Raw genomic sequence first — 27,574 nt, forward strand, 5'->3', positions numbered from 1 at the left:
ATATGCGCACACATACTGAATGATCGAATAGACAAATAGTTATCTGGACCAAACTAAATCAAGCTAACTGTCAAGCTTGGCCTACTGATGAAGGATTGGTGCTTTGCATCAGTTATGACAGTGAACAGGGTTCAATTAAATGATATGTTCATTGCTATTAAATTATATGCTGAGCGAGGGACAAACTTTACAACTTATGTAAATTAAATACCAGAAATACTCCTATTATACATACATTTTATTATGTTTAATGAATAAAATGTTATAAATATTTTATAAGGCAAATTATAATTATTCCCTCTATGGTTTGACTCTAATTTATCTTGCCTAACATGTACTTTAAGCTTAAGCACCAAAGGTGCATTCGTTTGAATGATTTAAAGATGGAATTAGATTAGTGAACCTCACGTAATTTTATGTTTGGTAGGTAATTAATAAATGTGATTACGAGTTATTAAAGAATTTTATTACTATATTATTTTTATTACTCAAAAGAGGGGATATATCATTCCATCGAGCAGAGGGATAAGAATTTTATTACTATATTATTTTTATATAAGAAATAATAAAATAATAATAATAATAACAATCTTAATTACTCAATTTTTTTTATTATTAGTATTGCATATATTATATTTATTTAAATTAGTGCTATTAAAAAGATTTTTTGTTCTATTATCTTATTATTAAATAATTATAACTTATTCTATTATTTGTATTATTTTTTGTTTTAATTTTGATTATTTTGAATTAATTGTGCTTAATTTTTATAATTAATATAATATAATGTAATAATATTTAATTATATAATTTAAGTTTGAGATAATAAATAATAATTTTAAATAGTAATAAATGTTACTAATTTTTTTAATGGAGATAATAATATAACTTTGTTTAGTTATCCCATATATAATCTTATATAAACCAAACAGTAGATTAGAATTATAATATAGGATAATAATCCTAGGAGATATGAATCCCTTGGGATAAACCTAGGGATATCTTATCCCCTCTTAAACCAAGGGCGCTTTCAAGATGAGATAATTAAGGAGGGAAAACTAAATAAATGATCTCTAGGCATATCCCAAAGGATGACATATCATAGGATTACTAATCTAGTATTCTAATCTTAGTCCATTGTTTAGTTTATATGTGATTAAGTATAAGATACCTAAACAAAATGGCATTATTATCTTTTATTTAAAAACCAATAATATCGATTAATATTATTCAAACTGTTCTTGGTTATCTCAAATTTAATGTGTCATTTAAGTAGATCATTTTATTATAGCAAAACATTACATAAAATTTGATGTTTAGATATTTATTTTTTAGCAAAATCAAACATTTTGGAAATTAATTTAATTATTTTTTAATTGCTCGAGCTCAGTCTAATAAGGCTCAATCAAGCTCAATTGGATTACAACGGGATATAAATATTTGGAAGGGTATAAGTATAAATAAACTTAAGTCGGTTGTCCGGTCGATCTCAGCTCCTACCGCTAGTAAATTAAGAAATTCTAAAAAACACGTTAAGAAATATGATAAAGACTGCTGATAATATTTTAAATGCAGTACGCTTACATAAAAGTTGTTGACAAGCTTTATGCATCTGATAACAGCAAACGTAATACAAACTGGATACATACTATTACGATCAACATGAAGAAAATGACAACAGCACGCAGATAGAGTACCTTTTTCTCATGCAAGCCATCCTGGCATAAAGTTACTCACACTTGTCCCTGGAGTTGCTGCGAGTGTTATTTGATCGGGGTGGTACCTAGAGACAAGACCAGGGAGGCATTTACATATATATATAGAAGAATTGAAGCTACACCTTGCTTCTATATAAAAATTATTGGTCGTGGCATTTAGTCTATCCTCAATATTGTTATATATATTTATTTTGCAAACGTGTGGATATAGTAATTTTTCAAGTATTATCTCAAACCTTAAATAATTTGTGGGCAGGAAAGCCGGGGTCATCTTTGAAAGGATTTTGTGATGGAATACTATGTGGTTCTTAGACGTTGACCAAGTAATTCTTATTCCCCAAGATTCCTTTTGTCTAAAACTTTTCAGAATTAATTTTTCCTAATAGGAAAACTATGCCCTTGGATATTTATGTTCCTATTTAGGTACGTAACTATCAACTGCTTATTTACCACACCCTTGTCACAATTCAATAAAACATAATCGTTGCGAAACTATCGAACTTTTTCTTTTCACGATATTTGTACCAAAAGAATCCTTTGAAGATAACCTGATGAGAGACGAAAAGGATGGGAGTATGTTCTCTAACTGGTAATCCCATTACTGAATATTGAGAGAAGTACAATAGTTTCACTTTCTCAGAACAATGTGTGGGGGAAAACAGCCAACACATCTTTTTGGCGGATCAACTGACTCCGAGGAAAAGGGAGAATTTCTTCCTAGATAACAAATTCGACTTTCACAATTTAAGCCCTATGCTGTTATTGAATTTTTCGATTTACTCTCAAATTAAACAAAGTTAGTAGTAAAAGATAACTATCATTTACACTCTTATCATATAAATTATTATCATTTGAATCTTATATTTTATTTTTATTATTTAAAAGCCACTCCAAATTAATTTTAATTTAACAAGACATTAAGGATATTTTGTTACTTTAAATTTTTAAAAAAAAATTAAATACCTGAAGTATCCCTCATCTGATAGTAATATATGGTTTCTTTTTCTAGCTGAACTTCAAAAAATTAGCTGAATGTTATTAACGCCATTTTGTATATAGTTAATTTAATTCATCTATATAGTAATTGACTATAAGAAAACTAATGTCATATGTCTTTGAGACGTTAAAAGTAAGATGAGGTTGAAGGATAATTATTATATGTTAGGATGTGAATGATAATAAAATTATAAATAAGTTTTAAATAGTAACAAGAAATAAGTTCCTTTTCTGATTGTTGGTTAAGTTTGACAAGTAAACCTAATCTAAAACTCCAAGGTCAGCCTATGGTAGTATGACTCTGGTTTTAATTATAATGCTTAGATGACAACGTATAAATCTAATAAGGAAGGTGTAGGATGAAGGTACCCGATATGCAGAGTCGGTTCACATTCTATCGGTTGGAAGAAGACATCGCCCTGTGGATTAGTCGCCTGCCGACTATATTCGACGGCGTGGGCCCTGGGATCCCAGAGTTGCTGCTGATCGGCTCGGCTGTATTCTTCCAACTACATAAATCACAGTTAAAATAAGAACTTCAAAATAAGAAAGTGCTTAAAACAAAGAAAAACTCTCAAAACTATTTGCTCAAAAAGATGCCAGGCTAAAGCTAATTATCCGAATATTGAAAATTTTCTGGGTCACAGTGTGCAAAACAACGAGGGCTCGAGTTGGCAATAGATCCGGTAGTTTCTAGTTGGAACTGTTGAGGATATTTTATGACAGGCTGGTAAAGATAACCATAACAATAATATAATATCCTCTTTTTACAAGCAGGAGGGTCTAGGAATATTACCACAATTCACTAAATTTGCAAAATAATTGATCGTCTATATTTAATAGAATAGCTTCAGTTAAGTTGGGTTAAATATTTGATATTGACCTCATACTACATGCAAATGCATACTTACAATGAGTAGGACATAAAACTTTTGCATTCCGGCAAACATAAGAATATCGAAGATCATTATATGCACATGTAGATGCTCATGAAAATCAGGTAGGATGAGACTGGGAAGGAAGGTAAAGCTATTAAATCTATCATGAGATCGGATTGGGGTTTCTCACCCCAATCAAATCAAAGATGCAGGTCGAGCTGATGAGAATTCAAGTTAAAACCAACTAAAACTTGAAGGTGCTCTCTCAACATTTTGAACATCAGATAGACTCACCCTTCTGCTCAAGCTTTTATTGGCCTCAGAAAGCATTTGCTCCTGCCAAAAAGGAATTATTTTCATTAGGCAGTAATGTAAGTATATATTGCTTAAAGCTCTTCGAATTGATTTTATACCGTCCTTTGCAGATCTGCAAGCTGATCAAGCATGTACTGGGTCTGTCAAAGAGATAGAAGTTCATGTTCAAAATTTAAACTGCATGGCCAAACGACGTAACCCAATTCTTGAGAAAAGAAAATGCTATATGGTCGGGAACACTCCAGTGGCATTTTACGAAATCAAACTTAATGGCTGTGGGCAGCATCGATGCAACCTCTGAGATGCTGCCACCTTACACAATGCGAGTAAGTTTGTAAAGTGTCTGGCAGGATACTATCTCTACTGAATCGACGTTTAGGTAGCAGCATCCATACCCAGTGGGAACAAAACACGACATTTTTTATGCCCAAAGATATTGTAAGAAAAATGAGAGAGTCTAAGAAACAGCACATTATAATCATTAAAAGCAGATTAAAGAATGCTACTTTTGGTCTTTTATCACCAGAAGAATTATCTACAAATCATCATATAGGAGAAAATGAAGTAGGATATGGCACCAGGAATATATACCCTAATATTGTTCGGTAATATAAAAAGTACCCTTGTTGATCTGACTAGTTTCAATGATGCATCCAACTGCCTCTCAAGTTGCTCAAGCTCTTTGCTGTTGAGTTGCCCCAAATCCTCACCCGTCAGATTTCTGCAGTCGCACCGGTACGTACACATCAGACAGACAATAATAGCAAAGCATACTTCAGTATTTCTAATGTCCATTAAAGTTCTAGTGTTTCACCTCTGTGCACGTTGTAAGTCTTCAACACGAGCTTTAAGCTTTAAGTATTCCTGTTGACTACTCTGTGCAAAAGAAAACATGAGATGGTAAGAAATTTTCTTAAAATAAATTGTAATGATCAGGGCACTTAGAACAATATTGACGCATATACAAATTTTCTCAGAACTTCATGCAATAAAAGGTAACGTCCTCCACAATTTGTGGAGAGTAGATCTTGCTTATCTTGGTTTCTGCTAGATAATTTATGCTTGCACAAATGCATAACATTTTCTGCAAGTTTATCACAACTAAATCCAGAATAATGAAACATTGAACAGAATATTGGAAGGTGAATGTAGCCACAAGACTGCCCTATCAAGGACCTAAGATACAGCAAAACTATCTGTTGAGATGGCATGTTTCTCCTTTTTATCTTCCTTTTAGCTCGCTTTACTTTATTCTTTTTCCTCCTTTCAGACTTTTTAATATATTCCCCATCTTTTTCTTCTGTACTTTATCTTTCATATATTCTATTCTCTTTAACCGTTTACAATTTTGGCGTTGGCAATATTGTCCCATAATAGTTACTCAATTTGATCTCACCCAAGACAGCCTTTTCATATCATTCTATTGCCCGAACCTAAATCAGCTTTGCATATTATTTATTTAATCAGTACAGTATGAATATGTATAATTAAAGAAAGATAATGATAGTTTGAATATTAAGAATTAAAAAATCTGCTATGTGAAATCACCCAAACTACGAACTATAATTTAATCGAAATAGATTTAATATGAAGAATTTAAAAAACAATGCTAAAATAGTTTGGCTATGAATAATTAAAGAAATCTGAAACCAGAAATCACACAAAACAACAAATTATTTGAAATAAGATGGTTTGAATACTCAGAACTAAAAAAAAGCTAAAATCAGCTTGAACTTTGACAGAACTCTTTACATTTTGTATCCATACAGAATATATTGGAAACCTTATTGTAAGGACGTGATGATCCACGCCTCTACGTCAGTATGAAGAAACTCTTTACTTAGTATGCATATGGAATATACTGGAAACCTCATTGTAAGGAGGTGACGATCCATAGTTCTACAATTTGGTGTGGGGAATTGATGAACCGTAATTCTATATTTAACATCTCCAATATTCCCTTGGTGTATTTTTTTCACCATCCTTTGAATACAGGTTTCTAGTATAGCCTAACTTATCGCATAAATAAACTCCGGCACAAGGCACCAAGTACAACTTCCAAGAATCTGCATAAACTTCCAACAATAGTATCATGTGTTGATTAGGTAACTACTAAATAAGTATTGATTGTTGGAAATTTCAGGATTTGGATAAGAATTTAAACGGGGGCCACGTATTACTATAGATGGATCAATGGTGAAATTGAAAGAGCTCAACTAGTGCTTTAATATTATATATTATTTTATTAAAATTAACACTGAGAAATTAATAAAAATTAGTTTTAAAATAACTATCATGGTAATAAGAAAATAAAATGAATTTAGTTTAATACTGTATAGTTTGTATTTGCTATTTGTGAACTGTTGGTAAGATATAAAAGTACCAAGTTCCACTTTTGTGGGTAGTTGGGCCTTGGGCCCTAAGGGGTACCTATTTTTGTGAGTAAAGAAATTGTTACAAATACTTACATGTGTGCGTCGCCCAACCTATGATACGAACCGAGTGAGATCGAATCTCATTATGGGGATATTAGGCTCGATGAATCTGTCTATTTTTTGTATAGTTATGTTATGTAAGCTCTTAAGACAAATATAGTTATGTCATGTAAGCTTTAAGGACAAGTCTAGTTATATCATGTAAACCTTAAGGCAAGTCTAATTATGTCATGTAAGCCACTAAGATAAGTCTAATTAAGTCATATAATTTTCTAAAATAAGTTCTAGTTCGAGTCATATAAGTCTTTAGAGCTAGTCTTAGTAAGATTTATTGTATGTGATCTCTATATATAAAGAGGTTTGGCTTCTTTATTTAATCAGCCAAGCATCAAAGCATTGAGAAATTATTTGTCTTGAATTTACTATAGGAGTAAGAGCAAGATGCTGTAGGAGTTAAAGTAAGTTAATCATAGCCCTTTATTTTTCTAGTAGTAGATCTAATTTAGAACCCTAATTCTACTATCAAACCTTAGCCATCATCACCTCCACGCGCCACTACCTTACGATTGTCCACCACCACCTTTAGCCATCCACCACACTCTGATGACCACTACAACGTCAAATAATTACCAATATGTCCAATTCTGACCTCCATCCACTATTTTATTTATATCTTTTCATCTCATCCTCCTATTTATGTGAAATTAAAATCATTAAAATCCTAACTTTTGAGGCATATAAATTTTCATAATTGGTTAACCAACTTGGCCACCTCGAATGAACCTATTGGGGACGCATGAGTGTTGCTTAGGGTTACAAGCTTGAGGATGACCCGTGGAACGACCTAGTGGGCTTGTGTCAGCTATTTGAGCTAGACTTGCATGAAGTCCGAGCTCAACGTAAGCTAGGTAAGTGGATGGATTGTTACTACTCACCTTAAGAACAAGGTTCTAGAAGCGTGATGGATTGTTATGATTCAACCGCGGGAGTTGAGTCAGTCAGATCGAATTGAGTTAAGCCTAGTTTGGTTATTTTGAATATTGTTTTCAATTTTAAAATAAAGTGGATGTAAGCCTAATAGGGCGAATTGGATTCGGCCCGCTATGACTTTACTCCTATAAATAAGAGAGGTCATGGATTATTTTTATTTGTAGAATGAATATTGGTTTTAGCTATTTTATTATTGTGAATTTACTATTTTATCGTAACCGTTAAATCGTCTTTACTTCCATAGAAATACATCTTAGCCTTAGAACTTCTCCAAACTCCAAATCCTAGCCACCGCCTCCTTCGACAACCATCACAATGCCGGATAATTACAAATCTATTCAGTTTCAATCTTCCTTCACTCTTTCAATTTTAACTTTTGACTCTCACCTCAAAATCATCTAAAATCAAAGCCAAAAAAATCCTAACTTATGAACAATCACCCATAAAAAACAAAAAGATCTCTTACAAATAAATTGGCCCAGATATGGTTCATAACAATTGATGGGAAAAAATGCATCCTTTTGAAGACGATTTTTTCAATCAAATTAACACACTCATTTGTTGTGACTATACATTTATATAATAGGATATCCGAGTCTGCATATATCCATTCAGTAAATTTATTTGAGTCATTTGAGAAAGAGTGTTGCATTATCCAGGTTTAACAAAGCACTAGTATATATAGTAGTTTCTTTTTATGTACAAAACAACGGTTGTAGCCTCAGAAGTTGGCATAGATAGTTTCAAATATAATCAGTGAATGGTGAATTGTTTTTCAAGAGATAGTGTCAAACACAACTCAACTTATATAGAATATTATAATCTATACTATGTAAATTTATTTATTTAATTTTATTATTCTTATTGGATCAGATTTTAAAACTGTTCCACTCATGGTTTTCCTAAGGTTGATGCCAAGATGGCACTTGACTCGTGCAAAACTGCATATTCGCAATTTAAAAATCTAATTGCGCAATGAAATGAAAACAATATATACACATGAAGACACATTTGAAGGTTTTCTAATTTGTTCTTAGTTCATCAAAGTTCAATATAAAATAATAAGGTCTAAGCGAGATTGTCAAACAAGCATAAGCTGACAGAAAAAGACAGCAACCAGTCAGAATCAGCAAACATTTTAAAGTTAATTGGTCTAGTTACCTGAGTCTCCCTTGATATTATACTCATCTCTGGTGCACCATAATTGCACTTTTGGTAGCGCTCAAGTGTCTTCAACATACTATAAATTCGAAAACAGACATATCATTAGAATGTTGTACTTTTTACAAAAGATAAATAGGAGTTATCACCAAAAAAATGCATACTATGAGTAACAGCATAGACTGGGTGAATAAATTGTGGAAGGTCTTGTGGCATCCGGTGGATAGCAGGGCTGTCAAAATAATTATTTGGCTCGATCAAGCTCGACTGAAAATGAAGCCGATTCAAGCTTGATCAGGGAATTAAGCTCGAAATGAATTTCGAGCTGAGCTTGACTTTTTCTCTATTCTGTAATCTAAAAGGGTTTTGGCGAGAGGATGATAAAAATAAATTAACTGATTTCTATATTTTGTAATTGTAAAGATGATTATATTAGTTTATGTTTTGTAATGTCTATGCTTTTGTAGTTGAATCAGGACCTATTTCAGACATGATTCAAGCTTAATTGAGCATAAATCAAGCTTGATCGGGCTTCATTTAAGATTGAATTAATTCAGGCTTGAAATCTCTTCTTGATTAGGCTCAAAATTGGCTATAATGGAAATTGTTTGAATTCAAGCTTGATCCTAATTATAGGCTCAAAACTTCAATTCAAGCTTGATCTCGGGTTGATTACACCCACTAGTAAATAGTGAAAAAGTCATGAACAGGCATCTCCGTCCTAAATCAAACTAATAAAACCTAACAGATATTCATTATTAACCATCATAGAATAGGTAAAAATACAGCCACTAACAGCTCTACAGACAGCATGTAACTTTCAAGTATTAAAAAGACGGAAAGTATCACCGGCAATAATATGAAGCAATACAACTTTCAGAAGAATGGGAGTAACATCAGAAAATATGCAGATAGTTGAAGCACTAGTATGATGTACAAAATAGACCAACTCATTTGTTAAAGACCTTATGCCGATCTTCCCATTTTGATACAAAATTATCTAATTCCAACAAATATTAACAATTTGAATATCCGGTCATAGTTTTGGGGACATGTTGACTGCCATCATCGTACAAGCACATCTACATGTAAGCAATCATGAGTGACCACTTCAAATATCTAATAAGTAGTTAAGCACGAATATTAAAAAAGTAGTGGTGAAGTCGGAAATAATATGTAATGAATTTATGGGTAAATCAAAAAGGCAAAACACAGAATATTAGATGGAATTTAATCTTTGCAAACCAATCACCTATCAAACGACACAGACTACAAACAAGGTTCCTATTATACTACTCCCATAATTAGTTGAAAAGAGCTTATAACTGTAGAATTACAGCATGTTAGAGAGAGCAACTTATATTGCTGCGCGTAAATGTTAGTCCTACATTTTTCATGCAAGTAAGTGATTATACTGTTTGATACATTATTAATACATTCATTCCTCTCTAAGGTTATAAAGGAAAAAAAATGATGTCAGAATTGAGTTTTATTCATCTACCTTAGAGACAATTTAGTTATTGACTAATCAATGCGGAGCATCAGATGATATTACTATTACTGATGGTACATTTACGATATGAAAAGTGTCGCTTAAGTTTAGCATTATTAAAAAATATGGTACTCTAAAACTCAACTTTTATGAATACTTGCTAAGCTTTTATATCAGTATTAGAAACTTTACAGAGAAAATACCATTTGCGATATAGGTAAAATTGCTATTCCGCAAAAGCAACAATTATGTGATAAATAAATAAATCATTTGAACATGGGAAAATTAAGCGAGTCTATTTGAAGAAGCATGACAAATATGGTACACTAGAACTTTTGACTTTAGAGCACTCTATTTTGAGATGGGGTTTTCCATAGAATTACCACAGAAAACTTTTTAATTATTATAATTGTCATTACATTCTGTAGGCCTCCATTTGCTGCAGAATTATGTTTTTCTCTGTCCTAGATTAGGAAACATCATTCTAAATTAGAAAATGTATATTGAATTATTCATACTCTAGATTATAAACACTATTCAAATTATGACATATATAAGCTCAACTATAATTTTACCTTTGATTTGATTAAAATTATTTTAAAAATCCTCTCCCTTTTCTCTTACCATTTATCTATCTGGTTATATCATTCCACAAATCAAAAGTTCCCACTCAATTATTCTACTCAGATTCTCTATCTCTTCCTCTCATACATATCACAAATCTCAATGTATACTAACAAGTATATATTTCATTCCTACAATAAATGATAACACTTAAATTTAGAATTAAAATCCTAATCAAGGACATTTGAATTAATTTTCACTTCTCATTTTGCGATGTATCTCAACCTTATGTCACATCGAAGATAATTATTATACTATTGTTCTAGATTATAAGTAATATTAAAATAGCATACTCTAAAATAGAGGTACAATTTTTCGAGTAAAAAACTGGCATAGCTATTCTAACTTTTCCCTTAAACTCAAAATATATGCAGCCTAAAATATCATAATTGCCACTAAAATATTTTGATTCTTTCATAATTGTTGTTACAAGTAGTTTTTAATGAAATATTCCTAGATTAAAATCAAACACATGTAAATGACTAGAAGATCATTCTTTCTTGAAATTTAAAATGTAAAATATTTAACAATGGTTTGTGTATCCCATAAAAGAAGGTATTTTTCATTGTACTATGATATTGGGTAAAATATTTGATAGCTCTTAAATCATTTTAAACAATTTAAGAAAAGGTAAAATGGTTTTTTTAATGTAAGTTTGATTTTAATCATAGTTAGATTTAACTAATGAAATAATATTTTTGAAAGAGCAGAATGATTTGGGTGGGTGTTTTTATCATTTTGATCAATGTAGTGGTAATTATGATATTTTGAAACATACTGGTGGCAACTATATAAAACTCCCTCGTGAAACATAGTTGACAATTGCTAAAAGATTTTCCAGAGAGATAGAGGAGAAAATAAATGAAATTTTTGTTTCCATAATGCTTTGGACATGGTTTTGTTTTCAATTTGAGAAACTCTTGTGTATAATTTATCAAAACCAGATAATTTTTTCTTCTCAACATCATTGAAAATTTGGAAAGAATGCTATGTTGGTTGAATATGCTAAAAAGATTTTGCATCTTTTAGAGACAATATAATAAGAACTGGAATCACCACCCAAAAAAAAAAAGTAATAAGAAGTACTATCATAAATTCAGGCAAGATAATCGTTTCTTATATAAAAAAAGAAGTAAACACGTTATTATGAATGTTTCCAAATGTAAAAATGAAGCAATGGTCAAATCACAAATAAAGAACGTGAAGAATTCCTAGAAGCTAACTCAAGCTTTTAGCCTTCTACCTGCAGCATAGCGTCCACATAACTAATATGGAAAGAAGAGTCAGAAGGCCTAAAGACCAGCAAACCGGAAGTTCGATTCTTGGAAGAGCTAATTAAAGTTGAGGTAGGATGACAAGAATGACGGTTCCTTAACTTCCCGATGCAAATATTCATGCTGTCGTACCTAGAAAAGACCGGATCCTTTAATGTTTATTTTCAATAGATTACTGTGACATGATCTGAGGCAAAAGTAATAATAATTATGATCGATAATAAGAAGAAGAGATGTATGCAAGCTAACCCTAAACTATAAACTAGATGTCTAGTCAGAGCTACTAAAGAAAAAGGAACTATAGACTGCGGGAAGTGCTTCTCAAGTCTATTACGTAAAGAGCTCTACAGATCTAAGGTATAAACAACAACTACGTATCTGTTCCTCCCAACTCCAGACGAAATCTTCTACCTCTCAGTATATGCTGACTTCTTAATAGTGGCTATATGTCGTTATTTCTACAGAAAACGGAAACCTAGAACATGAGCAACAAGCACAAGTTCGAAGATCCCAAACGGGAAAAGATCAAAGGAAGAACCAAAGGGGAGGAGGAGGAGGAGGAGGAGGAGCAACAGTTCTTCCACTCCACACAAAGAACTCAATCCAGAAAAGATAACATCGTCAAAGGTAACCACGAAATCGACCAAAGGAAATACCAAAGAAGAGCTAGTAATCACAGCATCAAAGCTTCATCTCCATACAAAGATCTAAAAGGGGAAACCGATCAGAGTTTATCACGAAGCAGCAATTCCTCACAAAGATCTAAACCCGTAAACCGATCAAGATCGAAAAACAGGCCATCTAAGTAAGAGATCAAAGACGTAAAGAGATCAAGCGAAGAAGAGGAAACGAAAGATCGATATCACGAACACACCAACTCCTCACACTGATCTAAAACCAGAACTGCATCATCCGAAGGAGAGATCGGAAGAATAGATCACGAGATCACCTCGGGCTGCTGCAGAACTCGTAGAGCTTCCCCCGATTGGAGAAGACAATGAGGCCGACCTCAGCATCGCAGAGCACGGAGAGCTCGTACGCCTTCTTGAGGAGTCCATTCCTACGCTTCGCGAAGGTCACCTGGCGGTTTATCTTGTTCTCGATCCGCTTCAACTCCACCCTCCCCCTCCCCATCGATCTCTCCTCTCCCGAAACCCTATCTAAAGGAAGAAGAGAGAAGAAAGAAGAACGAAGAAGCTATAAGAAATGAGAAGATAATAGTGGAGAAGAAACCCCTTTGCTATTTATAGAACAGTGAGAGCGAGAGCTCAAAGGAGCAAAGCCCTAAGTAGCGCCATTTCTCTTCTTTTTATTTAATTTTATCTCCAAGTTTTTGGCGCATCTTTTTCTTGTTATAATTGAGGCGTTCCACTACGTCGTAGCACCGTGCGAGTGTTCGTATGCGGAGGACAGAGCGAGCAGTGGATGTGATCTTCTCGAAGTCAACTTTGGACGGTGGATGATGGGTTAGCGTAAGGTCTCGTATGCGGGGATTAGATATTTTGTTAAGATTCAGATGTGACGGGGGCATTGCATTGAAGGGATGGTCCCGGAGAGGTGACACGTGTCGATAATTGGGTGGAAAAGAAATGATGCCCGCTAGTGTGAGACGTAATCCTTGGAGGAACTCGAGAGTTCTGATTGGTCGGAGCAGGGGCCACCTAAGTAGAATAACACATCAAAATTAATTAGAAGAAAGAATTTAAAAAGGGCTTTTTTAAATAGCACCACCTATATTTTAGCTTAATTTTTACAAATCACACCCTATGTTTTATGTATTTTAAGATTCACACCTATATTTAAGGTTTTTGTAATCCAACCCCTAGTTTTTTTTAATTCTCATTTAATGCCCTCCGTTAATTTAAACAATACTGACAAAAGAATATTCCGTTATAATATGTGAAATAGTTTATAAATATATTTTAGTAATTTGGTTAATATCGGTTAGTCAAAATAGTATTAGGATGTTAAATAAGAATTATAGAAAAAAAATGAGAAGTCAAATTACAAAATCGTCAAAAACAGGATGTGAATCATAAAATAGATAAAATATTAAGTGTGATTTATAAAATACCGTATTGTTTATTACATAAAAACTAGTTAGGAAGGTAGTTGTTTTGACTAAAACACCTTTTGTTTATAATTTATAAATCTGGGTGTAATTAACCTTATATCTTATGAATTGATAAAGGTGGATTTACCTTAAAAATAGAGTAGTAAAAGATAGAGACTTTGCACAAGGTCTTGTAGGACTAGCTATCTGGAAAGCATGTAATTTGACGTGGAATATTTAAAACTTATAGTTACATGTCGCTTAATGGCAAAGCTATTTTCATGTCATGAGATGCTGCTGCTGCTACTTTGGCTTCTTTTTTCATCTTAATTATCTGAGAAGGAATAACGAGGAAAGACATTGGCCTTGTGAGAGAAATAGAATGCACAGTGTAGAGCTTTTACTTCTGATGAGCTATTCTTAGGAACCCATATCCACATATATTTGACAAAGAGTCAAAAAGTTCACTTTAAACCTTGACAAAGAAAAAAGAGGACAATAAAATAGAGAGTAGGAGGGGCAACTAGTTATGCATCCTTATATAAGCAAAAAGTATATATTGATATGTATATTTAAGGGTTTAATAGAAATATTAAAAGTATAAGTTAGCACTATTTAATAAGTTCCTTTTCATATAGACCCTCAATTTTTTGTATTTACGTATATATCTTTTTAATTTTCATATATCTTAATAATTTATTAAGTTTTTTATTCTGATATCTTTTTTATTGTTAACTTGATGATATCTCTGTTAGTTTATGATCGATTTAAACTAAAATTTAATAATAGATAGAGTGTTACGAACCGGCCTAATCCGATCCGCAACGGTTCGGAAACTTAAATCCTAGCTTGATAGCCCTCCAATGGGTAGATAAATACTAGGGTTAGATCTTGGTGTAAATGGAGAAAAATTGTTGTGGAAGAGGCTGGTTAGAGGCTGGAAGAAGCCGACCAAAGACTTAGACGGTAGAAGAAAAGAGGTGGGAGAAGGTGTAAATAGTTAGAGACAAAGAAAGAAGGAAATAAGGTGAAAGCCAATTCTAATAATAAAATGATATCCCAGCTAGGATTTCCTCTGTATATATATAGGCTCACATTAAGAACTCCTTAATTAACATAAAAATAATTCAAACAACCCTAACAATCCCTAACAAATCAACTAATCCAGTTTTTCCTTATTTTCTTGGATTAAACTTTCGTTTCTTCGTAGATAGATTTCGAATATGGAGAAGGCATGAATATCAAAGTTGTAGATGGAGGTTGACGAACTTATCCAACTGGTTTGATATTATTTGAATATCTGTAGAATATTCTGCGAATATTTTTCTAAAACTACACAGAGTTGAATTTAGCTAATTAAATAAAATTTATTTTCTATAAAGTTAAACAATCAAATTTAAATTATTTAGTTTTAAGTTATATTTCTTATATTCAAGGTCCACTCATATATAAAGGAACAAAATCTTAGTCGAAAAAAGAATGTGTGAACCCAAAAGTTAAATGCATGTAATAATATATCTTTCTTAACTAATATTATGTTGGAATCTGTAACGAGTATAAAAACTAGCTATTATTACTATTATTTTAAGATTGTGAACATATATATGGAGGGTTTTATGTTAATTAAAAACCGAGTAGTTAGAGTGAGTCCAAGAACTCAACAATGTTGGGGAAAAAAATCCCATAACAAATTGAATTATTTTGTAGGTCGACCAGTACGATTGAGACTGCTGGTACCATGAACAATGCCATCAACATCACCTTTTTAGCTTTGGTACGTGCAACCAGATCAGTGAGTTTAATTGCATGCCACATCACATAGGTGATGGTGGTATATAGTAGAGATTATGGACCCATTAGTATTTTCTTTTATAGATCACAAGCTCATAGGTTTGGAAAAGGCTAGTCTTTTATTTTTTAATATATAAACTATATTTTTATTAAGTATTGACTCGATTATCTATGGAGGGGGAATTGAATCTATGACTCCTAACTATCCTAATCAAATAAGAATTTTCCAACTTAATTATATTTATTAATAATGATGGGCTTTAATGTGCATAAGATATATACATTGTATGCACTCTATTATAATAAAATATGTGCATCCAATTTTTAAAAATCCAATTATTCTGATTAAAGAATTAATTGTAATTAAATTATAAAAGCTCCCAATCAATCCATCTTACCTGGTATTTCAGCTTTATTCCTCCATTTACAATCAAGCATCAAACTAAAATTAGAATTATTTTTTTCATTCTGAAATAGATTATTATTTTATTTTATTTTTCTTATCAAGCAAATAGGTTAACAAAAAAATTACTGTTGATACTATATCATTAGAGAAGGCACTCAAAATTAAAGGTGGTGCCTTTGAGCAGGAGCTCAAACTCGAGACGAGTTCAATAATACAAGCTTAGCTCAACTTGCTTAAATATTAAGCTAACTTAAAATTAGCTCAACTAAAGATTTATAAATTCACCATGGAAAAAGAAAATAGTAAAAGAATAAAGTAAGTTTGGAATCAAACTCACACTACAAAAATTTAGGTTATACTAGCAATCAAAAAATATTATAAAAAATTATCAAAATGTCACTATAGATCAACAGCGATATTTTATAAATTATCGCTTAAAGTCGTGTCGGTATTGAGCAACACCGATATTTTTATCATATTCAGCAGTATATAATATATGCTGCCAAAAGCTATAAACAGTTGCATTTATACCATCATTTTCAGCGACATTTTCGACTGCCATTAAAAGATTTTGATCGACAATCAGCGAAAATGCCGATAAAGATATAGTGGCATTTTATAACCTAGCTAAAAGAAAACAATCTTACCTGGTTGTCAAACTCTCTAATTGGAAACAAGTGCAAAAACAGCTCATGCTAATACTCAACTCACTAGAGCTGGACTCAACTAAGCCATTCATTTAGAGCCTGAGTTGAACTCAAGGAGCCTGCCAAGCCAGCAAGCATCTTTGGACAACCCTACTTTTTAAGTGTCACTTTGCTGGTTTCTTTGAAAGGCTAGACATAACTCACAGTGAACCCATGGAGCTACGAAAGTCATCAGTGGTTTTTTCAGCACCCGTATTTAAGGATGTCACTTCTGGATCTCTCTAGAATCTGACATGTACCATAATAATCATAATATTAAATAATGTTTGGTGACCTGACAAAAAGTAATCCCACCAAAGTTGAGTTTATGACCTTCTCTATTTGTTATTAAATAATGTTTGGTGATCTATTTTTTACACGCAGTTCGGTAGAAAAATATTAAAGCTAATCTCATGTAAGAAATACGTGTAGATAAAAAAAAAATATATGTGAAAAAATTGGACAGCGAGAAATTTTGGTTTATATTTATATATTGTTATAATCCGACCACATGAGTTAAGTCAAGTTGAGTTGAGTCAAGTTAGTTACTTAACTTTATTTTATTATTTTAAATTTTAAATAAATCGGATAATCCGTATGTGTATCCAATCTGTTAGGAATTTTACTCTTATAAATAGGAGTGGACATGTGTTGATAATTATCATTGAAGAAATATGAGTTTAGCCAAGTTATTATTTTCGTCTTTATCTATCGTTTTATATTTTTAGGAGTATATTATAGCCATAGAAATATCCCGACCTTCCAAACCATAGCCACCTCCTCTCTCCGGCCATCTACTACCACCCTTGGCCAAACCCCACCCTCCGACTACCGCCGCAACGTCAGATAATAACTATTCTGTCCTCCTTCGATCTTACTCTATTTTTTTATTTATAACTTTTCATCCCGACCTCTGATTTATGTGAAACTAGAGCTATTAGAACTTTAAGTCACGAGGCTACTACTATCTAAATTTTCATAATTTTCTTACGTCCAGATCTAATTCATAATATATATATCATCAAAACTGAATCTAATATGTTATTCTAGTTTATTCGATTATAACAGGACAAGTCTCGAATAAATAGATAAATATAAATTGAGGAATAAGTTTCTCACCCTTCATACTTATCTTTATTAGGAATAAGACACCACATGATTAATATTTTATGTTTAAAATAAAATACTGAGTTATTCAGTGATTTAATTTTTTTTTTCAATATTTATCTCTTGGGACCATTAGATGGCAGTTAAAGTGTCAAAACAGCAGAGTGACTTGTGCCTAACATTATATATAAATCACTCCCTTTAATACTGAATGCATTTTTTTTTAATTTATTTTACTCAATTATGTTTTGCACCATAATCATTTTATCTCTTTATTTTTTAACAGTGAAAAACTTCTGAAATACCTTTTTGTTAGTTATCCAATAGATGTTTTCTTTTAACAATGGTATATGAGTGTCACATATTAATGTTAGGCCTTCTAGGGATTATTTAACCCTTTTTTAGGAGTAGGAAGAAAAAAAAATGTAGAGACTAAAATGGTCATCATCTTTTTCCTTAGCACTGCTGGGGAACGAAGGAATCCAATATTTCAACGCCCTGCAGTACTGGCTCATGTTCCCCCGTTTAGATTGATAGGTGTCGGAAATGATCGGTGAATAGCCGTTGGCGGTAATAATCTAATTTCAAAGAGTTACAAAATATTCGATAAAAAATAAATTAATTAAATAAACTTACATATTACAGAATATAAAATTATAAATAGTCGAGTCTAGTGTTGGACACTATCTCCTTAAGATCAATTCGTCCTCCACCGATTGCTTCTGGAACAGTGGACGTCAGTCTCCCAGGATATAACGACTGCCTTGCACTCGAAATGAAGCAACTATTTAAATGCGACATTAACCGTGCTGTGCTCTCTCTCAAATGCAGACTCAAATTTAAGACTTGACTCAGACTTAGAAGGAGTGAAACAAATTTTTTGTAAAATTATGCAGACTGACATTTTATTTATAGAATTAAATAGGCTCGACGAAAGGATGCAAATAATTACGAATTGATGCACCATTTTGGGTCTGAAATCAATTAACAATTACAATGTGAAGAGATGCATCATTTCGGGTCGAGTTCAACCAACTAACTGAGTTTTAAGGGACCGACTCCGTTGGTACTCTATTACAGTTGCCTCAGTACATAGATATATATTATTAACTGTATTTGGTTTGGATCGTGCTGCTTCTATGCACATAATGTTCACCATCCTACCCATCTTGATGCCAATATTTGAAATCTAGGATTCCTTTACACCCTTGTTTGTACTTGTTAAGTCAGTAGAATCTAGTTTCATCCAATCAGCTATTTGAAAATATTAAGTAATCAGATTTTAATTAATTTCGGTAGATTTGGATAGATTTCAATGTATGTGATGAATTCATTTCTAAATAAAATCAGTTGAATTCTCTTCAAATAAAATCAAATGAATTCCATCTAGAATTGATTCCAAACAGAGCCTTAGGGAAGTTTCTATCATTTTATCACATATATGTGGTACTCCCATCTATGGCATGCTCATTTTAAACTCTGCTGCCCTACTGCTTCTGCTGAACTTTCTCCTGCTTTGGAGATGATGATCCCATTATTGCCATGAACTCATGTATCAAATTCCCCATTCTGTGTGCTAAGAGCTGGTAATCCAGGTAGGTTTTCAAAAGCACACCCACAAAGAAATCTTGAAGATTCTAAGACATCAATCTCTCTGGTTTCCTTCCATATTCCACAGTTTATTTGGAGATTGAGAAGATGAAAAAGATGACAAGATATGTGACAAAGATTGGCTTTGAGTGCAAATTTTAGTATTATAATGTTCACATTACAGGCACCTAAAATTTGGTAAGTGCATAGTTGCATATAGTTTGGCCATTCAACTGCCTCTCAGTGGGAGGTACAAAGAACTTTTAGATTGAGCAAGATTGCCCTCAGAGAACTCCCAAGGAATTAGTAACTTCCAAAGGAAGAATCAATCACTTTTAAGGAAATTATAAGAGCCATAATGAAGATAGAAACAAGTCATCGATATAATAACCTTCATAATTAGCTTAAAATTGATGTCAACCTACAATTGGTTATAGGAGCTCTTATTATATAAGAATTTTGGAGTTTGAATTTTAATAGTATCGATATTTCAATAAATTTTCACTTCTCTCTATGAAAAAAATAGCATCAAATTGGAGATAAAAAACAAGTGAAACCCAAAAACAAGAGAAAGAAAACCTAAGTCCATAGTAACCTTTTGAGTGTCATAGAATGTAAAATGAAGTAAAGGAAGATGTCCTCTGGAGATGATTCGCACTTGTTCATTTTGCATCAACCAATAGACATAGCTCTGAATTAAAGTACCGAACAAAACTATAGAGAATCTTGCAAACTAAAGGCAATGCTAAAGAAACAAATGGTCTTCACAACAGTATCTTACACCAAGATCCTAAGTCAGAGTAAGATTATTATCTATATAACTAAAACAACAACTTGCTACAGGTTACAGGAGCATTAGGTAGTCCGAAAGACCCCAGAGATTTGAGTTACCAATGATTTATTACTGCCAAGTGAAGGGAAGAGCTTGTGGTGTTCCATCCGAGGAAGCTACACCCCCAACATGAAACATATCCTCACAGCGGAGATCGGTATCAGCAGCATCAGAAACTAAAACAGTACCTATTTGCTCATTTACCATCGCTGAACAAGAGAACCCTGTGGATGATACACTATTGGATACCTGAGACGCTGAGTATCGGGTGAGTGCACTGTATTGCAAGCTCGAAACTAGAGGCTGACCCATTGGAATCCTATCCGCAGGCACCATCTGGCCAATATTGATGCCTGAAGTTTGAGTAGGTGATGACAGAAGAGAGAGAGCACAATCAGAGTCCAGCACTTGGGTTAGCCCGTCAGGGAAAATTTTACTGTTGCTACTTTCTGCTGAGCAGATGGGTTTTAGAAGTGGCTGGGAGACGGAGGATTCCATCATAGTTCTACTGCTGAGGCCATTGCCATCGTTGTGCAAGAAAGGGAACCGCCTCCCTTCTTTGAAGCTGCCGGAGAAGGAGCCGGCGAAGGGCTGCTGCCTGTCAATGAATTGCAAAGGTGTGTGATGAGCATAGAGCGCATCTTCCTCAGTTTTGAGGATCCCTCCCCAGTTATGCTCTGGTGTAGCAGTTGGGAATATTGATGGATAGGTTGAATACTGGATGGCTGCATAAACAAAGAATTCTGATTTCAAACCACAATGTAGCAGAAATTACTATCATGGCCTTTCTTACTATTCCTCACATGTTAGTTTTGGCCTTCCCCTCCCTACTAAAGGAGGGCATCCCATTTGAATGGAATCCCTCATTCATACTAGTGCATTATGTGGTTTTCGTTGAATATCTCCAAATTATCTTTAGCGATTATTTTGTAACTTATCCTCTATGCATGCTACAGTATCATTTATTACTCTTTATCATTTCTACTAACACTACTTGATGCGGACATCACTGATAGGACGCGATGGCGTGTGTACCAGCGCAGGAGGCGCCGACAGTTGATGATCCCTCCTATAGAGATCTGGTTCTGATTTTTATTTATTTAGGGTGTCTTTTGTTTATTTCCTATATAGAGTGTTTTTTGCTTAATTCCATTGTAGATCTATATATAGACCCGTTATATTTCCTTTGGAACTTAATGAAAGTTTATGTGATTTGTTCTCTAGAGGATTTTGGTGTGAAACTATTTTTTTAGAGTGAAGGTGTGAAACCCCATTCCTTCTTTTCTTATTTCCCTATTTCATCTTTTTCCGCCACGTTTTGCATCACTACTAATCTATCTAACATCATCATGAGGATACTCAACCTTAGAATATGTGGTTTTCTAATTGTGTAACATTCCAGTACTAAGTAGCACTATAAACAAATGTGACTTGTGCTACATTGACATTGACTTCCACAAAAAGCTTACATATCTATTACTTAATATACTTCACAAGTGCAGAAGGACCACATAGGATCCGTAATATGACGAAATTTAATGAACTAAACGAAAATGAATAAGCATGTATTATCAATCAAATAATCATACAAGACAAATATCAATCAACATGTCTCAATGAATTGTAACTTGAAAAATTGCTTGGTAATAAGAGAGAAGAAAAGAAGGTACATGAATTAGAAGTAAGGTGCACAAGGACTCGATATACGTTTCTACCAAGTAGAATTCTTTGTTAATATACTGTGTCAACAGGGATGTTGATACCTAGAAATTTGAGTACTGAAGCAATAAATTGACATAAGGAATTCGTTACCCTTAAGCAATCACATAATCTTCAAAATGAGTGTTGATACACGGAAATTTATGTGCCGACACAATAAATGACACAAGGAATTCATTCTCCCTACACAAAAACACATAGCCTTTTATATGTAATATGGAACCCTGATCTAGATGTAGTATCACAATGGATATTGGTACCCTTGAGATATAATACCAATCAAGGTTGCTGAATATATAAACAAAAGTTCTGATTGAGTCCAAACCTTGGTGATTTTGAAACAAGCTCCTAGGATTGATGGTTTCTGGCTGAGGCTTTCTTCGTCGTCTGTTGTGTCCATCAAGACGTTTCCTACAGCTTCGTTTCACCTCATCAAATTCAGCCAGTAAATGGAACCTAAGGAACAAAAAAATATTATGTTATAGACCAGCAAAGGCATTTCATGTATGAGTCAGGTGAAGGGGCAAAGCATACATTACAGAAGAACTACTCTGAAACTACAATGTAGATACAAATGGCTTCTCAAGTACTCTTCCAAAATCTGAGCTTTCTGCATCAGCTTAACAAAAGAAGGACAGGACATTATTTTGGTGGTGTGTGATGGCAAGAAATTACTCCGAGATCCAGTAAGAGGCATCATAAATCATGTCGCTGGTCTAGGATGGACAAATATCAACTAGTGAGTAATTATTATACAGTTTCATCTCTGTTGCAATCTGTTTGAGCACATCTCCCAAGATTGTCTAAACTCTTTCATGTTCAGAAGAAATTCATAGTCCTGAGGCATGAACTCAACAACAACCATTTAAGGAATTTAGGTATGCCTCCAAACCTATAAATTGACCCAATTTATTCATGGCAGGCAACCCTGTTGCCCAAAGTTTACTCAGCAAGGAATCAGCACAATTGTCCACATCAATTCGATAACTAACTCGTGAAAGAAATTGTAACAAACTAAAGCTGTGTTGCATTCTATTTGATTCTCTGGATTGTGTCAGATAGCACTACCTCCTATTCAAAACTTAGTTCTGCCCTTATTGAGACTTTTTCATGTTCAGAAAATTTCAGGTCATCCATGATCAACATGACAATAAGCTACAGCCAGTAAGTAAGTTAGGTTAGCTTCTCTAACAGTTAACTAAAGGAATTAATTCCTGAGCAGGTCAATCCCTTGGCCAAGCAGATTTCACCAACTCTTAGAGATCTACACTAGGTAGACGGCAGATAGTAAATTGCTAGTTAGATCTTCCATGGAACCTATTTAAACTTGTATGTCCATTCTACATACAACCACAAATTTACAGAAGAAAGCTTGACGATGATGAATGTGATTCTAAACTTAAAAAAGCATGTGGAGTAGCGCAACAAAGAGAGAAATACTTGACTGACTCATCCCAGTACAGCAACCCTCGAACACAATTCTATTTTTGTTTATATATCATAGATATCGAACATTCAGACAGTGTTGTTATGAACAAGAGCAAGACATATGTCTGATAAGAGATTTGTAGTTTTAGCACCATGATAGTACATCATGATTAGGTGAAAGTAAAGAACCAAGATGGCCCCCATCAAGCTAAGTAGTACGATTATTACAAGTTGACCAACATGTAAGTTACTACTTTCATAGTGGAAAGGTATCCCCATGCATGGGCTAGCAATGGTAGGTCTAAAAGGGTACAATTATACTCATATATTTTGTTGGTCAACCGTTACATGCAGAACAAAATCAGTATGGGTTACAGGTTTTTGTGCACAGGCAAACCTGGTTGTTGTCACCAACCTCGAGAAATTAAGTGAAGGCATAAAATATCTCATGCTAAACTTGCTTCAGCGGGGATTGCAAGAATATAAATAATAACAATAGAGAAATTCTAAATTTCCCAGCTAAACTGATCCAATTGTATACTGCAGTTATATGATGAGACGGAGTCTAAATTGTTATTATAATTAGAAGGATAACCTTCTTTAAGTTACTATAAATTACAGATCATAGAAGCGGAAAATAGGAATTAACCTAAAAATGGATGAGTAACAATAAGTATGAATAGCAGATGGGCCAGATTAGATTATGATATACTCATATCGATCTTGATTCAGAAACTTGAGACATGTACATTGACGTGCCCCTAGAAGGACAGATACTTTTGGTAACACTACTCAGTGAAACCCATTAAGACAATAATCATTGCAAAGTCATTAAAGATCCTAGGCAATGCAAACTATAGCGTCTGCAAGGTCTAGACAGAATGCCTAAAAGGTCAGTAAGGGGCCTAAGACAAAAGAAGGAAAAGGAACCCTCAAATCTAATGAAATAGATCAACAGGAGTTGTAAAAATATCAAAGGAAAAAAAAATCTATTTACACAAGGAGTCAATCACATGAATTCATTGAAGAAAACAGTTTTTTGTGTGTATACCCTCCAAATACCATATATCTTTGTATCCCTCCAAATATTGTATTTTCATCAACACTCTTGTTTCTTTTACATGCAGACACGCCTCATATTACCATACATTAACAAGCATTTCGACACTACATAAATATCATCGGCACAAAATTATCAGAAAGAATGTAGTTACATTGGCAACAACTAAACCCTGTACCTCCCAACACTACACCAAATGCACAAGGAAAAAAGATTATAAGCATATTAAAGAAGATGAATGCAAGATATAATAAGACTATCCTGCGTAAATTAACTTGGTAAGGAATCAAATTATATAGACTGCAAAATGGTCACAACCAAGAATTTCTTCCTAAAGGAAAGGTTATAACAAATAAACAACTGCTTGGACTCTATTTACAAAAGCAAAATTATCTTCTGCAAGGAAGCAGCATTTGGACAGTAGTCAATAGATTTACTTGAATCGTTTTTGCAGATAAAAGAAAAGGATATGCATCATCATCCAGAAGTAACAAATTAGCCACATGCAAACAAGTACATGCCAGAAATCAACTGGTAGAAATCGTGTGATTTCATGTATCCTAGAATTAGGGAAATAGGGTAAAATAGTGGAACTGATATTTACAGAGTAAGGATTACTATTGCTAGAGCAAACATAACTAAGATAACTAATATACCCATAACTCCTATCTGTTAGACTCCACTCCACTAAATCATATGAGGATAATTTTGTAATTTTCATAAAGATTGCTCTTACATAATAAGTTTTGCTATGTAAATATCATTTCACGTAAAAAAGATTCTCACTTAAAGACCGAAAATAAACATTAGCAAAATAAGGATAAAGTAACAAGAAAGGACAATTGTCAAATATCTACAATGATACGTAGAGCAGTGAATTCGTCAGGAACAAAATAGGTAAGACCGCGCAAAACAATGGAAATAAAACTTTCCAGTGCTAATGCAAGAAGATGAGGTGAAAAAGTTTTGAGATTACTAGTGAAAAAGGACTAAACGAGTACCATTTGTCCCATAACAATGATTTCCTCGATTTTTGATAGAATAAAAAAAGAACATTGTGACTGACAAGCATATATCCTTTTCCTTTTGTCTCTAAAGGACCAAGAAGAAGCTAAGAATAACATAAAGTAAGTATTCACCCCAGAGAGAAAAGAATTGAAAACCATCAGTAAAACGAACATAAGCAAACAGTACAAGTTTGCAGCTCTTCTGGAGTAGCAACCCCACATGTTCTTTTCAACATTAGCTAGGAATATGAAAACTAACATACTTGAAGCACATATAGAACAAAACTTGCTTGCAGGATTCCAAACTAGTGGTCCAATCCATCACAAATACCTCACAGGATTTAAGTAAATAAGCACAATTACTCGATCGCAATTATAAGTGATCATTAAAAAAAGGATAAAGAAGTAGCAGTTTCACCACCAAGTTATTGCAAAATGCTACTAAAACGTCAAAGTAGGATGATGGCTGCATGCAGAATAGAAAATCAAACAAGTATATGATTGAAGGAATGAATAAAGAACTAGCAGTTTCACCGGCCATTTTGTCGAGCACCTGTGCCGCATTACCTGCTGCACTGCTGGCAAAATCTTTGCTCCTGACCTCCCACCATTACAATAGGAGTCTTGGAGTGGACCTCACACACCTTATGGCGCCTGTGGTAGTCCCTGCAGTTACTAAGATCGGACTTGCACCCATCAACCAAGCACGCCGCATTCTGGGTCGAACTGCTCAGCGCCCGAGCCCTCTTCGACGAGGCTGCCGCCGCCGGAGTTCTCGGTTGATCTTTCCACTTCTCCGGCGGTGCAAAATCCCCCAACCCGCCGAGTTTTAGATCAACTGAGCAATCCTGGCCAACAGAATGGCTTCCAAAGCTTCCACTTGACCCAATCATGGAGACTAAATTGGCATCAGAGCTCTGGTCCAATTCCACCAAATCCCACGACGACAATTTGGAATCCCAGTCCATGAGAGACCAACCCCCCTCTTTGATTCCTTTCAACACCAACACCCCCTTGTTGGTACTCTGCCTCTTCCACCAACTCCAACAAGAAATTTTTCACCAGGATTTAAACAAGAGAGAAGAAAGACCAATCAAAGAAGCCCATCCTTCCTCTGAAGCTCCCAACAAGCGGAAGAAAAGGAGGAAAGACCAGATCTTGACAAATTCAAAAGCACAAAGACGTAGAAACAAAAGGGGAGAAGAGACCAAAAAGAAGGCTGCGAGCAGAACAACTGTCAACAGTGCACAGAGGCAACTGCAGCACAGCAGGGGAAGCGCAGAGGACTGAAATGGGTGCTCTCTGATCACTCAATGACTGACATGAACTCCATTAGAGAAGACTATAAATGTAGTGGGACGAAGGCGAGGGGGGGGCGGGGGGGGGGGGGGGGGGGGAGTGGATTGGTATAAGCAGGCTTAGATATGACATCCCATGTTCAACTTTGTCTCTTGAGAATGGATCACTGTTAAGGTAGATAGGGTCATGGATTTTATAGGCAGAGAGAGGTTTGAGCCTAAGATTATTGGAAGGATAAGAACAGTAGCTTTGGATAATGCATATTATAATGGGAGCTGAGTTTGTGTTGCTGCTCCTCTCTATAGCATACAGTAACTCTTCTATGCAGAATTTGGGAAAGAACCAACCAAGAGAGAAGAGGGGGAGGATGGGTTGGAAGAAAAGGGGCAGAGAGCAGCAGCTGCTGTCAAACTATTCAAGAGAGATAGAGAGAGACAGGGTGTTGTTGCTGTCAAACTTTTGAGGGGAAGAGTACAAAGGTGGAGAAAAGAGAGAGAGAGAGAGAGAGAGAGAGAGAGAGAGAGAGAGAGAGAGAGAGAGGAAGATGTAGAAGGGGTAAGTCACTCTTGTGGGGGATATGCTTCAGCTTTGCTAGCATGTTTCTCTCATCTCTATTTACCTTTCTCTCCTCCTGGGCCAACCACTGTAGTACAGCAGTCTGGACTCCCATCAACCTATGAAAAAAGATCACAAATTTAAATCTCCCCTTCTCA

At 34.2% G+C, this 27,574-nt stretch overlaps 2 protein-coding genes across 2 annotated transcripts; both read right to left on the bottom strand.

Annotated features, from left to right (window-relative positions):
- Positions 1-1,540: 1,540 nt before the first annotated feature.
- Positions 1,541-13,101, bottom strand: LOC140778450 (agamous-like MADS-box protein AGL9 homolog). Its single transcript, XM_073123170.1, has 8 exons — positions 12,833-13,101; positions 8,494-8,572; positions 4,722-4,783; positions 4,529-4,628; positions 4,006-4,047; positions 3,887-3,928; positions 3,084-3,223; positions 1,541-1,783 (listed from the first exon to the last, which is right to left on the bottom strand). Exons 1-8 carry the CDS (start codon positions 13,015-13,017, stop codon positions 1,705-1,707), a joined length of 729 nt encoding a protein of 242 aa, XP_072979271.1. The 5' UTR covers positions 13,018-13,101; the 3' UTR covers positions 1,541-1,704.
- Positions 13,102-20,153: 7,052 nt separating this feature from the next.
- LOC140758277 (squamosa promoter-binding-like protein 16) lies at positions 20,154-27,335 on the bottom strand. The gene is made up of 3 exons (XM_073094378.1): positions 26,130-27,335; positions 22,393-22,523; positions 20,154-21,073 (listed from the first exon to the last, which is right to left on the bottom strand). Exons 1-3 carry the CDS (start codon positions 26,528-26,530, stop codon positions 20,418-20,420), a joined length of 1,188 nt encoding a protein of 395 aa, XP_072950479.1. The 5' UTR covers positions 26,531-27,335; the 3' UTR covers positions 20,154-20,417.
- Positions 27,336-27,574: the final 239 nt, after the last annotated feature.

This window comes from Typha angustifolia, chromosome 3 (assembly GCF_048772165.1).
Source record: "Typha angustifolia cultivar Huaian chromosome 3, ASM4877216v1, whole genome shotgun sequence".
In the NCBI taxonomy this organism is placed as follows: domain Eukaryota; kingdom Viridiplantae; phylum Streptophyta; class Magnoliopsida; order Poales; family Typhaceae; genus Typha; species Typha angustifolia.

Excerpts from the sequence above, each read along its gene's own strand:
- LOC140778450 (XM_073123170.1), bottom strand. The coding sequence starts at position 13,017 with ATGGGGAGGGGGAGGGTGGAGTTGAAGCGGATCGAGAACAAGATAAAC. Across the intron at positions 4,048-4,528 it reads AACTAGTCAGATCAACAAGG|ACCCAGTACATGCTTGATCA; the intron begins GTACTTTTTATA and ends TCTCTTTGACAG. Across the intron at positions 3,224-3,886 it reads ATAAAAGCTTGAGCAGAAGG|TTGGAAGAATACAGCCGAGC; the intron begins GTGAGTCTATCT and ends TGATTTATGTAG.
- LOC140758277 (XM_073094378.1), bottom strand. The coding sequence starts at position 26,530 with ATGGACTGGGATTCCAAATTGTCGTCGTGGGATTTGGTGGAATTGGAC. Across the intron at positions 22,524-26,129 it reads TTTTGCCAGCAGTGCAGCAG|GTTCCATTTACTGGCTGAAT; the intron begins GTAATGCGGCAC and ends TTTGTTCCTTAG. Across the intron at positions 21,074-22,392 it reads CTTGTTTCAAAATCACCAAG|CCATCCAGTATTCAACCTAT; the intron begins GTTTGGACTCAA and ends TTGTTTATGCAG.